This window comes from Theileria orientalis, chromosome 4 (genome assembly GCF_000740895.1).
Source record: "Theileria orientalis strain Shintoku DNA, chromosome 4, complete genome".
Classification (NCBI taxonomy): domain Eukaryota; phylum Apicomplexa; class Aconoidasida; order Piroplasmida; family Theileriidae; genus Theileria; species Theileria orientalis.
Window position 1 is genome coordinate 623,224 of NC_025263.1, and position 13,273 is coordinate 636,496.

At 41.0% G+C, this 13,273-nt stretch overlaps 7 protein-coding genes across 7 annotated transcripts; 4 read left to right on the forward strand and 3 right to left on the reverse strand.

Moving 5' to 3' along the window:
• Positions 1-214: 214 nt before the first annotated feature.
• On the forward strand, positions 215-3,326 carry TOT_040000286 (serine/threonine protein kinase; the record flags this gene model as incomplete). The annotated part of the gene is made up of 6 exons (XM_009693912.1): positions 215-981; positions 1,078-2,390; positions 2,425-2,508; positions 2,541-2,665; positions 2,830-2,889; positions 3,129-3,326. The coding sequence occupies 6 exons, from the start codon at positions 215-217 to the stop codon at positions 3,324-3,326; spliced, it is 2,547 nt and encodes an 848-aa protein (XP_009692207.1).
• A 170-nt stretch (positions 3,327-3,496) lies between these two features.
• TOT_040000287 (Rab GTPase) lies at positions 3,497-4,663 on the reverse strand (the record flags this gene model as incomplete). Its single annotated transcript, XM_009693913.1, has 10 exons — positions 3,497-3,540; positions 3,574-3,629; positions 3,863-3,903; positions 3,933-4,001; positions 4,031-4,162; positions 4,194-4,289; positions 4,320-4,367; positions 4,400-4,447; positions 4,479-4,551; positions 4,638-4,663. The coding sequence occupies 10 exons, from the start codon at positions 4,661-4,663 to the stop codon at positions 3,497-3,499; spliced, it is 633 nt and encodes a 210-aa protein (XP_009692208.1).
• Positions 4,664-5,903: 1,240 nt separating this feature from the next.
• Positions 5,904-7,198, forward strand: TOT_040000288 (uncharacterized protein; the record flags this gene model as incomplete). Its single annotated transcript, XM_009693914.1, has 2 exons — positions 5,904-6,747; positions 6,780-7,198. 2 exons carry the CDS (start codon positions 5,904-5,906, stop codon positions 7,196-7,198), a joined length of 1,263 nt encoding a protein of 420 aa, XP_009692209.1.
• A 585-nt stretch (positions 7,199-7,783) lies between these two features.
• TOT_040000289 (conserved hypothetical protein) lies at positions 7,784-10,054 on the forward strand (the record flags this gene model as incomplete). Its single annotated transcript, XM_009693915.1, has 4 exons — positions 7,784-8,650; positions 8,729-8,852; positions 9,107-9,321; positions 9,356-10,054. 4 exons carry the CDS (start codon positions 7,784-7,786, stop codon positions 10,052-10,054), a joined length of 1,905 nt encoding a protein of 634 aa, XP_009692210.1.
• Positions 10,055-10,057: 3 nt separating this feature from the next.
• Positions 10,058-10,518, reverse strand: TOT_040000290 (uncharacterized protein; the record flags this gene model as incomplete). The annotated part of the gene is made up of 4 exons (XM_009693916.1): positions 10,058-10,167; positions 10,202-10,320; positions 10,358-10,430; positions 10,464-10,518. The coding sequence occupies 4 exons, from the start codon at positions 10,516-10,518 to the stop codon at positions 10,058-10,060; spliced, it is 357 nt and encodes a 118-aa protein (XP_009692211.1).
• A 108-nt stretch (positions 10,519-10,626) lies between these two features.
• Positions 10,627-12,873, forward strand: TOT_040000291 (vacuolar protein sorting/secretion protein; the record flags this gene model as incomplete). The annotated part of the gene is made up of 1 exon (XM_009693917.1): positions 10,627-12,873. One exon carries the CDS (start codon positions 10,627-10,629, stop codon positions 12,871-12,873), a length of 2,247 nt encoding a protein of 748 aa, XP_009692212.1.
• A 170-nt stretch (positions 12,874-13,043) lies between these two features.
• Positions 13,044-13,267, reverse strand: TOT_040000292 (conserved hypothetical protein; the record flags this gene model as incomplete). The annotated part of the gene is made up of 2 exons (XM_009693918.1): positions 13,044-13,100; positions 13,133-13,267. The coding sequence occupies 2 exons, from the start codon at positions 13,265-13,267 to the stop codon at positions 13,044-13,046; spliced, it is 192 nt and encodes a 63-aa protein (XP_009692213.1).
• Between the last annotated feature and the right edge of the window lie 6 nt (positions 13,268-13,273).

Here is a 13,273-nt window from a genome sequence, read left to right on the forward strand (position 1 = left end):
TATAATTTAAAATATAGACGCATTTCTTTTGAGGATCGTATGTGTTATGCAAATTTTGTAAATAATATCATTTTAAATTTGATGTGATTTACACAGCGGTGCAGATGTCAATTTCATTAATTATTAGTTTTTTCATCTCAATTACGAGTACTATTGTATAGTACGACAGCAACACAACAAATCAGTTTCAAACATTTGGTGTACAATATTTAAAATGAGAGGTGAAAAGTTTTCAGATAATCTGCATAAAGTTTCAAAACCAGGCACAGTTAGCCCAGATTTTCCTGAAGATTTTGGTTCATCGCCCAAATCTGAAGATGTAGACGACAGACAACACTGTAACGGAAGGATCGTTTCGGAATTTAATGAGATTGTGGATTCTATTTCAAATTTGAACATCGTATCACATGATGTGCCGATCAGTGATAATTCGCTGGAACAGTCTCCCAATAGCCACTCAGATGAATTCACACTTGAAGACTCGCGTACCTCTAGCCAGAGCGGAACGGAGTTAGGAAGCCCGGAACGTAGCGTGAGCACGTATGATTCGCACTTTTCAACCCAGAGGACTTCGTCCCTGTCAGATTCGTTGTCAAGTCAGTCGAATCTAGGCTCGCCAGCAGTAAATAACGACAATTCGTCAAATAACTCGGAGAATATTGGATCGGGATTAAATACGACTTCGAGTAAAGCTTCTGGGCCAGTATTCGCGCATAATCCATCATTCCAATATTTCAAAGAAAACACACCGATTCAAAACTACTGTAACTACACATTTACGCCGGGAGTTATACCGAGTTTTGAACCACTGAAATTTGACATCTTTACTCCGAACAATAAGACTAACACTAAGCCGAACACTAAGCCGAAAATTAAGTCTAACCCTGTGTATCAATATAAACTGATGTTGGACACGAACGTTGATTTGACAAAACCGTATCCTGTGCCTTTTGAGTATACAGGATTTAAAGATCTGGAAAAGTTTAAGGAGTATAAGCTGAAGAAGGAGAATAAGATGAAGGAGGATAATAAGATGAAGGAGGATAATAAGATGAAGGAGGTGAAATACGAAAGCAGATACTATGAGCACCAGAAAGAAACAGCCTACGAAAAAGAGGAAAACCCTGAATCACAGAGTAACGAGGAGAACGTGTCGGAAGACACGAAGTCGATTTCGACAAACAGAAATGACTCGTTCGACTCAGACGATCAAGGAGACCACGGAGCAAACGACGGAGGCCTGTTCGGAATGAACCTGAGCGACACGGAGGACCAGAAGAGCTACGTGCCAGGAGGATACCACCCAGTGACAATAGGAGAGGTGTACAACGACAGGTACAAAATAGAGGCGAAGCTGGGCTGGGGATACTTCAGCACAGTATGGCTGGCCTCAGACGCAAAGAACAAGGACACATTCGTGGCACTTAAGTTCCAGAGGAGCGCAAAGATATACTACAACGCAGTGCTGGACGAAATCGACCTGCTGAAGGAAATCAACGAAGGAGAGGAGACGAACGCGTGGATGAGCACGAGGCAAGTCTACAAGAAGCTGCTGGGCCAAAACTATAACCCGACGAAGGGAGTGGTGTCATACATCGACTACTTCAAGGTCGAAGGGCCGAACGGGACGCACATATGCGTGGTATTCGAGGCAATGGGGCCGAACATACTGACGCTGATAAGGCTGTACCAGTTCCAGGGCATACCGATGGACCTGGTGAAAAAAATAACGACGCACGTGCTGCTGGGGCTAGACTACCTGCACAGAGTGTGCAAGATCATACACACGGACCTGAAGCCGGAGAACATACTGGTGACGTCGCCGCTGAGCAACTATGACCTGAACACGTGCAACAACGGGAAGGTCGCAGAGAAAAAGAACGCATCTGAAGTAAATGAGAATAACGGCAATTCCACACAGGGGCAAGTTAGTTCAGGCGCGAAGGCAGATGAGGGCGCTGAGGAAACTCAGGCACACAATGAAGACAAGGAGAGCAACAACGAAGGCGCGAGTGGAGACTACAAACAGAACGGAGACGACGAGGAAATAACGGAAATCGGAGCAAACACTGACGTCGAGTACGTGAAGAACACAATCAGGCCTTGCTTCAGCGACCCGACGCTGACGACGACCTACAAAGACAACTACGCGCTCCAGGAAACGTTCCTGAAAATGCCGTACCACCACATAACGTGGAACATGATGAGAACAGTGGACAGGAGCTCGAACAAGTCACACTACCACCCGTCAGTGCTATCGTCAATAGGGATGAACCCGTACAGAATTAACAGGACCACAGTAAAGACCTCGAAGGGGTACATAAACATTAGGCCGTACACAGCAGAGCAGTTCAGCCACCCGAACGCAATATTTAAGATATGCGATCTAGGTACAGTTTTAGCAGACATTTAACCATTGAGTAGGCAACGCCTGTTGGACGCACAAGCACTTCACCGAGGAGATACAGACGAGACAATACAGGTCGCCGGAGGCGATACTGAAAATAGGTAATCGCAAAAATAGTAAATTAAAACCTTAGGATACGATTGTCTGTCGGATATCTGGTCACTGGCATGCGTAATATTTGAGCTAATAACGGGAGACTATCTGTTCGATCCGAACGGGAACGACTCTGACCAGAGAGACTCGAGTCACATAGCACTGGTAAGTTTAGCATCTACTTAGACATCCAGAGATATATACACATCAACAGATATATACAGATATATACAGATACAAACATAGACAGATATATACAGATACATACACATCAACAGATATACACAGATACACACTAGCCAGCAATCACAAACATTAATTTCACGTAGATTGTTGAGTTGCTGGGCCCAATACCAAACTATATGATAAAGAATAGCAAGAAGGCCAAGGTAAGTGTTGAACGACAACCCATATGAGTATATGCGTATAAGCGTATATGTGTATGCGTTAAAGAAATACAGTCACACGATGCAGCTACGTATACCAATAAAGGATGTTATGAATAGCCATTTGCATTTGTAGGACTGGTTATTGGCATTTAATCAATTAGTTATTGTATTTTGATGCATAATCCCGTATATATGTACTTAAAACACTAATACCACGACATTCTGTACAACCTGTTTAGAAAATGGAGTTCCACAACATCAACAAAATCAAAAGGTGGCCCCTGGATTCAGTTTTGGTGAAAAAATACGGCATGGACAAGAAGGAGGCGAAGCAACTGTCAAACTTCCTGTCATGTATGCTGAGAATTAACCCACTCGAACGCCATACCGCTCAACAACTTCTTTCACACACGTGGCTGACAAAAGCCGAAAACTAATAAACATACCTTAAATATACGTATAAGACTACACACATGGGTTCACGTATATGTGTAAGCGTATGTATGTGTGTATGTATTGTACACATTACTTTTAAATGGTTACCACTTGTTTGTGGAAAGTATAATGTGCGATTTGACACAGCATGAAGTTGCTGAAAATTGTACTGTTACAAGGGGCAACACCTCATGCTTTTGACGCGCTGCATATAATCTAAGAGAAAAATGACCACATTGGTAAAGGTACCGTTGTAAGTATTTAGAGACACCGTTTTAACCTCGGAGTCCACTGGTTCCTTCTGCCTGAAAGTCATTAGCATTATATAGTATAACTGCAGACGACTGAATTGGCATTATATAGTATAGATGTGGACGACTGAATTAGCATTATATAGTATAGATGTGGACGACTGAATTAGCATTATATAGTATAGATGTGGACGACTGAATTAGCATTATATAGTATAGATGTGGACGACGAAATTCGAAATGGATAATATGGTTGCTTACAGCTAAGAATAACTGAGTGTACTTACATTTTTAAGTTGACCAGCTTCTCAGTAATTGATAAAAAAGCCTAAGATCCTATGAGAGTCAGGAGCTAACCTTATCGATGTTGTGGCCAGTCTTGGCAGAAACCTCCATTGCAGGGACCTCTATCACCTCCGATAGACGCTAAAAACCTTTGAAACCGATAAACCAACCTCTACGTCGGTGCTGGCGACGTCCCTGTTGTCCTCTATGTCGCACTTGTTGCCCAGGAGGAGCTTACAGGTGTCCTCAGAGGCGTACTTGTTTACCTCGTTTAGCCAGTCGTTAATGTGCTCAAATGAGGCCTGAAGAACAATAACTTTGAGCTGTAAATACCTTGTCCGTAACGTCGTAGACCATGATGATGCCGTCGGCGCCCCTATAGTACGTGCTCGTGATGGTCCTAAAGCGTTCCTGGCCGGCAGTGTCCCACTAAACGAAAATATAAAGGAGAGAACGCACTATTTGGAGCTTTATGCGCTTATTGTTCACAATGACTGTCCTAAACCGCTAAAAATCATTATCATCGACCTTAAAAATACAAAATCAACGCCGATCGTCGTAATATAGCTGTCTGTGAACGAATCGTCCTGAAAAGCAAGAATTAAACTTACAACCTACAGCAAATCTCAAAAGTAAGCATGATTTACCCACTCCGCTATCCCCGATTAAAACAAGTTTGAAGAGATAGTCACTACACATTAATGTTTGACTGTGAATCATCTACACATTTTATTCAAATGTAAAATATAAATATATTTTCACAAACGCGTCACTTACTAGTCCTTAGAAATTGAACTGTTCATTTTTATAAATTATTACGAGGGATTTTTGTACGTGAATGAGATGAATATAAAACACGCAAGAGGCGTTAAGGAGACAGAAGAATCAGATCATATTATATAAAATACAGCTAGCATTGACTAAAAAACGTATATATGTACTGATATTGATACACTATAGACTCTAATATGCGTTTTTTAAGCCCAACACAGATATTGTATAATTTAAGTAAATAATGTAATTTAAAACATATAAATGATCATTCAAAACAATCTCGTATCACTCAACATATAAATATGTACAATATATATGATATCTAGACTCTCGTCTATTTTTTTTCTATACACAATCTCAATCACCAATATTCCACTCATTTTCCATTCCAACTCAGAATTCTACAGAAATAATAATAGAAATTCACATTTATGAAACGTTCACTGACTATATTCCCATTTATAACGTCACGATTCCTTTTTAGTCTGTGGTATACCCTTCCATAATATTTCTCGACCGTTCATTAAAACTAAACCAGTTTCTAGTTTAAAAAATATAAATATGTAAAATACAATAAGGTACGGAACTTGTTTAGCAAAAATATTTCTTTTGCACACTGTTTTCGTAGACGCGTACTACTTCCGTCTCTACCTATTTCTTCCAGTATTCTTTTAAACGGTTAATTTACTCCTTTTATCGATTTAAAATAATTTTTAAAGTTAGTTTTCAGTAATATATTTTTTTTGAATAAAATTAATGCAGATTCCATAGTCTTAATATTTAGATCTAAAATGTGAATATTAGTAATCTCAAGATTCCTACACAATATGAATTTAACTGGTGAGATCACTTGCAGTAAACTCATTTTGTCGTATAACTTTAAAAAGGTTTTTTTAAATATTCCAGATCTACAGTTTTAGGTCGAGTCTTTTGTAAGATTCTACAAAACTTTTGTGTTTAATTAAGATCTACATTTGATTGACACTAACTTCTTTCATTTTTGTTAAGGAATGTTATAATATATATTATTCTATGCATCATTTGAGGTGAATATAATCAGATGCTCTCGTTTTTCTATTGCTCTTTTGAATCATTAACGCGTACGATGTAATTTTTGTTCCATTGTAGATCTATTTATTGCAAAATGCGGATTACTAACACCAACTCAGAAGATAAAAAGGTATTTAGTGCTTTTAAATTTATTTTTTATTTTAGGAATCTAATACGAGATATTTTCCTGAAAATGTGTATAACGAATTGAAAAAGAACATGAACGATTTCAAGAAAGATACCGATCCCAGCGTCGACAACATCAATATTGCTGGCAGGAACAAGACTGAGCCTGCCGTCAAGCACGATTTGTATTCCATGAATGAACAGGAATCGAGCTTCAAGTACAACCCTGTGTACTATATGAACCAGTCTGTCAACTCTCAGATGATGGCAGGCAAGCCTCTCGCCAAGATGCAGGAATTTGAGAAGAACGTTCCTGCTTCTGATGCTCTGATGCCCAGTGAATATGAGGGCAACTTTCACGAGGGACTTCTCATTCCCCCAAAGGATGAGTACAAGAACAGCCACCTTCCCCAATTCTCCCCTTCCAAAAACATAGATTCTGGAATCGGATCTGATCTAATTCAGTGTATCAAGAGTCCTGAAACCAGCCCCAACCTACTTCCTTCTTCTCTCGAAAAATATTCAATGAATTCGGGCATTGACATCCTTCCTATGGTCAACGAGCTTGACCATGGGAATTTGATTCAGGTGAACGACTGTGAGAATAAATACGGCGTCGTGGCCAACGGTCAGGCCCAAAAGGCTAGGAACGTCTACAACTATCAGGGTGTAAACTATAACAAGCAAGAACTAGAGACTGTGAACGTAAACAAGCGGTTTTACTATCCTACTCAGTTCTCTCAGCAGACGTCGCAAAACAAGAGAAACTTGGACGGGAACCTCGGCTTTTTCAACTACAACGGCAACAAGAACCTCTGTTACTTCAATGGCATCCGCGTTGAGTATGACGAAAAAACGAAGTCCTACCATCCCAATTATGAGGTGGTCGATGAGAACAATCCTAATGTAAAATATCGCCAACAAATGATACCAAACGGTAAGTTAACCTCCTCTGATAATTATTTTTAGAGAAGGTTGATAATGAGCGCGTGTCGCCTCTGTTTAATTTTATTTCAAACAGTCAGGACTACAACCTCAATAACCCTTATTATGAGATTGAATCTTACTACAAGAACAGTTCCCTCAAACACGACATGATGAACCCGAGCGATGATGGTAAATACAGATCGGAGGCTCTTTACCAGCCAGACCCAATCGCAAGGAAACCTAAGAGGGACCGTAAAAAGACTGTTAAAACTGGCTCTTCTGCTGGTAGGCCCCGGTTGAACAGGAATCACTATTCTTGTGCCAACTGCAATGCTAAGTCAACTCCTCAGTGGAGGTACGTTACTGGCGTGGCTGTTTGTAACGCCTGTTATATGAGGATGAGGAAGGATAAAATATTTCCAGGCCATTTCAACAAGAACAAGGGTAATAAGAACGAATAATATATTCCATATTATAAAGTTTAATTTTTCATACGACTGTTGATTTCGTATAGAATCAAGGTTCAGTCGTAGAATCTAATGGAATCACGTTTATTTTTAACGGATTCTTGTAGAATCTGTAATGATCAATGACGGTTCTTGTAGAATCTTCACGATTGTTTGAAATGGGCCCTTAAATTGTGTTGTTTATAGCGTTGTTAGGTTATTAAGTATTAGATTTTATTTATCTGAGATAACTATTAATATAATACATGATGAAAATATATGTTTATCTATTACATGAACTAACCTATTCACTTTTGATTATTAAAATGATTTGACACACCGAGGAATTAACAGCATGGGGGTTAAAACAAATTTTTAGATTCTATTAGAAAATCCTATCTTCGATCATCTATTTGGTTTTCATAAAGTAAAAATCTTTGTTTTATAGTCAACCGTCGAATCTAATTTCAAGTGTGTAAGTTACATTTTAAGTTAGACCTACTTGCATTTTGACCACGTGGCTGTTAAAATTCTTGTTGCATTTGATTCGATTAAAAATTTTTTTCAGATTTATTTATTTAAAATATTACGTTGGATAAAATGAATAGGTTTTTTGGCATATCTTTTCTCGTTCTTATTTTAAATGGTGCATTACTTACTAATTTCGTTCAATCTTCAAACACGGACTTTAATCTGTACTTATTTTTAAAACACTTGGATGTTTCTTCCCTTTCGAGGCTACTTAGTTTTAAACATTACATCGGCGATCATAATTATGTGGTTCGTCCAGATTTCGGGCCAGCCTTCTTGTACCACGACAAGGGTGTGACTGGGTGGACCATGAGACTTGGAATGTATGGATATGGTATCGTTGGCTTGCCCATGAGAGGAGATGGCAACTGTATGTTCTACACCCTTTGTTCGATCTTCAAGCTCAATAAAATTGACAACAAACGCCTTCTTGAATACATGAACCCAGATTTGCAGCCAGCGGTTAAAATTGCAATCATCGGCATGTTACAAGAGGAAGAATACATAAGTCCTATAAATTTAAAAAGATTGGCTCAAATCTACTATGTTGGAATGGACCCTTATGACGAGGATTCCGTGGCACTGTACAACAAAGAAGAGTTTTTGTTGAGGGCGAAGGATCAAGTTGATTTACAAGAAGCTTTCCAAACTCAAGTAATGCCCCTTGATAGTGGATCTATGTTACACAACATTGATATCAAAACCCAGTACAATAAGATAGCAGCTAGCGGGAGTGGAATCGAAGCCGTTCGTGAGCTTTTCGATAAATTTGATGAAAAAATATACACCCGCCACGGAGACCACACCGATAAAAGATTTTTAGAAAGAATCTTCCAAATGAGGATGCTCTATTTCAACAGACAAAACACACGCATCAACTGTGGAAACAAGGAATTGGATTTTAACACAAAATTGGTCTTGACTATGTTATACGAGGTAAGAGAGACAAAATTTTAACCATCCCTTTCATCTGATCACTTTTTATATTTGATTCTGTTCATATTTCGCTTTTAGGACGGATGTCATTTCGATATAGCCGGCATCTATAAATTGGGAACCACCGATCTTAAAGATGTAAAAAGTGCGTACAATATTTCTGAGATTCCATTGCCCCTACTTCTGATGATTACTGAGGATTGTAACATAGGATCTTAATAAACTGCTTACCTGCTGGTGCACTATATGTCTATCCATTTTTACTAGTATTCTTGTTTTATTTACATAGGTTTTCATGGTATGAATATTTCATATATATTTTTATTTGTGTTTGTCCCCTCTTCGGTTCAATGTAAGTTTGTTTTTACACCCTTATATAGAATTAATCTATTAATTACAGATCTATTCAAACATTTACTAAATCTTATCGATTTATGCTCTAATGTAATTTTTCAGATATCTCGCATATTGTCGAGGCCGTAAATCCAATAACTTCAACTTTTCCTTATCGCATCGACACACCCAGAAGGATCGCTAATCTGTTCTCTCCCTACAAGTTACATGAGGACTTAACTTCTTCTCACATTTGTCCCAAATTTAGCAATTGGTCTCCTACATCTAAAGAATGGGACAACAAACTCAATCCTTATAACCTAACTCTTTGTTCCAGGGTGTGTTGATCCCTTAGTTATCAGATTATTTTAGGACTACGGAGGCGACGGGAACTGCTTATTCTACGTTATTGCAGGGATTTTGAAGGACAATGGGTACAACATTGGCAAGTTTGATCTGGAGAGGAGGGACATCAGTCCCGGGATCAGAATATCGCTAAAGGGCATGAAGTTCAGCGACGACGGCTTCTTCAGCATGAAGGACATTCGGAGGCTCTCGTCTCTGGCCTACGTAGGAATTGACCCTGAGAATCCTGAGGCTCAGCAGTACCTGGATGTAGAACAGCTCAGGAGTAAGATCCAGCTTACTATTGCTGGGATGGACATGATGTGCGACATTACTTGGGGCCCTTCCGACTGTCTAAAAAAGTTGAATGAAAAAAAGCAACAACCTATCGAGGTTGCCAAATATGTTTACAAGAGTATTGCTTCCTCATCTCCTGTTAAAAATTGGGGGTCAGGGGACGACTTGTATGGCCTCTGCGAGATTCTGAACGTGGACTTTTTACTGTTTCACAAGGACGGGGCTAAAATTCAACACTTCAAAAGCAGTCTCAAACGACCCGTGTGCACGCTAAACATTTACTACTATCACATGACTCACTTTCAAAGCGCTGGCGTCGTGGTTAATTACATGAATTCAAACAGGAGAAAATTATCTAGTTTGTACAAGAACTTTGAGTTGGACGAGGAACTATTCAAGGTTCTGGCCACTTCGAATGAGAGTTCTTAAATTTTAATCTGTATCATTAGTGCTCACGTTGCTATACAGCTTCCTGTTTACTATGTTCAGGGGTGTGTCCATGCACGTTACTGTGTCTCCCTTGACGAAGGCGGAATACTCGTCTATATTACATAATAAAGTTAACAAAAATCTAACCTATCATGCTATCATAGGAATCCAGCCTCGGGTGCATCGTTTTCTCGTGAAATCCAACACATACTATTATTGTGGCCACTGTGAACACTAAAAATATAGGAAATGAACAGCTCCAGTGCCTGAAATAATTATATATAAGTTAATGGTTAAAGGAACTTTGATGGATAATAAACGAGTCCTATTTTGTTAAGATAACGATCTGGAACGTAGGCCCAAACAACATATAGTACTAAAACGTAAATTATGAGTTTAATGAACAAACCAAACAAAACATAAGATAACAACACGGATACAAATGATTTTATGTCAAAATCCATAACACATATGTAATTTATTCATTTAATTCATGGCTAATGTGTTGTCAGTTTACACCACTTATTTTACTTATTTGTAATTATTCCAAAGTAAATATATTCTAGTATGTGATGGTATATTTGGAACAAATAGCAATTGATGCAAAGAATGAGTTCTTTTGCACAATTCTGGAGGTTCTCGACTCAATTATGAAGCATAATGATTATAAAAATTTCAGGCAAACAACTGACCCTTATAAGCCTGAAACAAACAAAAATTTCACAAAAGATCGAGTTTCCAATATAATTAACGATGTTCTTTTATCTAAAGATCAGAACAGTGAGGATTCCTTCACGAAAAATATCGCAAGCAACAACATTGCTCTAGTCTGTTCCAACGATGTATATAACCTTTTGAACCACCTGTTTAACAATGGAATTTGTGAGCTGGGATTTGTGAGTATCGACCGCATAGAAGATGTGGCGAACCGGCAGGCAAAGTCGATTAACGAGGACTATGAACTCCCGAAGCACAACGAGGTGTTCGTTATCCGTCCAACATTCAGAGACTCACACGCACTGGCAATGCTCCTGCAGAAGAGACACATGAGCGTGATCAGGGTAGTCTGTATGCCCGAGATAAGCGAAGTGTACCCGCAAATTCTGTCGCACCTGCTCGGGAAAAACTTCAACGTGTGCAAATACGGCTCGAACACGCCGTACACGACGAACCTGGTGGAGCTGTTCCAGTGCTCAGTACACATAGTCCCAGTCGACGGAATCCTGTCGATGGTCATGTCGAACTGCTACTCGGACTTTTACCTGCACGGAGACCCGACGACAGCCTGGTTCTTTGCAAAGGCGTTCGAGTATCTCCAGAAGAAGCACCTGGGAGGAGCAATTTTAAACGTAGTAGGACTGGGGACGCTCTCAAAATACGTTATTGAGCTGCTGCTTAAGAACAGGAGGGAGGCGGCAGCTAATTTGATCGTGGACGGCATCGACAAGGTGCAGAACGAGAAGTGCTTCATTCCGCTCAAGCTGCTGGATAATTACCAAAAGGGCATAATCTGCGACATGACCAACCTGGAAAAAAGAGCAAAGGCGACTAAGAGCGAGTTGGACACGCGGGTGCTGCTGTGCAACTCGCCCACCTTCAAGTCGTCAATAATCATCGACAGGAAGGTTGACCTGATAACGCCGATGTGCACCAATTTCACGTACGAGGGACTGCTGGACACAGTATTCGGAGTTAAGTGCAACCTGGTGAGCGTGGACACGCAGGCCCTGGACGGCAAGGTGCTGAACCCACTTGACCTCATCGTCGACTTCCAGAAGAGTGGGCAGAAGCACAGCGCCACGAAGAAGACAGTCTCGCTGTCCTCGCAGCTCTACGACGAGATCCGGTGGATCGACTTCTCCAAAGTCGGCGCGTACCTGCACGAAAAGGCACTCAGGGTTAAGAAAGGCTACGAGGGCGGCGGGATGCAGACGATCGGAGAGATGGGCGAGTTCGTCAAAAAGTTCAAGTCGCTGCAGCAGGAGCACGCGAACCTGTCGACGCACATCAACATCATGGGCTACCTGAGCTCCTACGTGAAGTCGGAGCGCTTCCAGCTGATCCAGAGCGTGGAGGACAGCATCCTTCAGGGCAACGTCGACGCGGGCAAGGACGACTCGCGCCTGGCCAACATCTCGAAGCTGTGGACGAAGAAGACGGGCGACCCCTACGTGGCGCAGATCCTCGACCTCATCTTCTGGAACACGGACGTGCGCAGCGTGCTCAGGCTCGTCGTTCTGCTCAGTCAGACTATGGACGGCCTGAAGCAGGCGGACTTCAACACCATTAAGCGCGCGATCGTTTTCCAGTACGGCTTCGCGAACCTCAAGACGATCCAGAACTTCATTAAGTGCGGCCTCATTAAGGTCAACAACGCTGCCGAGAGTCTGCGCTGGCAGAAGCTCTGCAGCAAGTTCAACCTGCTCGTCGAATCCGAGTTCTCGTCCACAGACTGCTCGGGCATTTTCGGCGGATACGCCCCCCTCAGCATCAGAATCGCCCAGCTCATCAACATCACGAACGACTGCGCGCCTCTGAGCTCTGAGTTTGCCTTCCTGAACGCGCAGATCGTCGCCACTAAGCAGAAGTCGCTGAACCCGGGCGCCCTCGACACCGTTGGCGTGTCCACCAGCAAGTCCATTCCCACGCAGAGCGTTACGAGCGGCTCCTCTGAGCCCGTGGAGAACTGCCTTCTCTGCTACATCGGGGGCATCACCATCGGCGAGGTGGCCGCTCTTTCGCTGCTGAACTCCCTGAAGTCCAAGTACCTGGTCCTGGCAACCGACGTCATCAACTCATCGCACCTAATCAAAATGTAATATAGTAAAATAGAAACATATCATGTTGTTACAATATTAGTTGTGCATCATTCGAGTCAAAGTCATCGTGACTTTGCTTAATGTGTGAAAGTGTGTTTGCGATTATGGTAAAAGTCAAAGAGTTTCAGCCGATACGGGCAATGTGACTCTTAAACAACAAATCAATGAGTTTATTGCCTGGGTTCACTTTTTATCCTTTCCAGTTTATCCTTTAGAAAGGAGTGAAACTAAAAATAAATGGTAAAATCTTTTTAATTACCTGGTCCTTATCCTTGTGACTTTTCATATTTAAGTAATGGGAGAGAACCTTAATAATCCTCACCTTATTGGACGAATTGGAATACGGAAATTCACCATTGCTTTCCGAAATACCGTTTTTTTTAACGGAGACCATTAATGT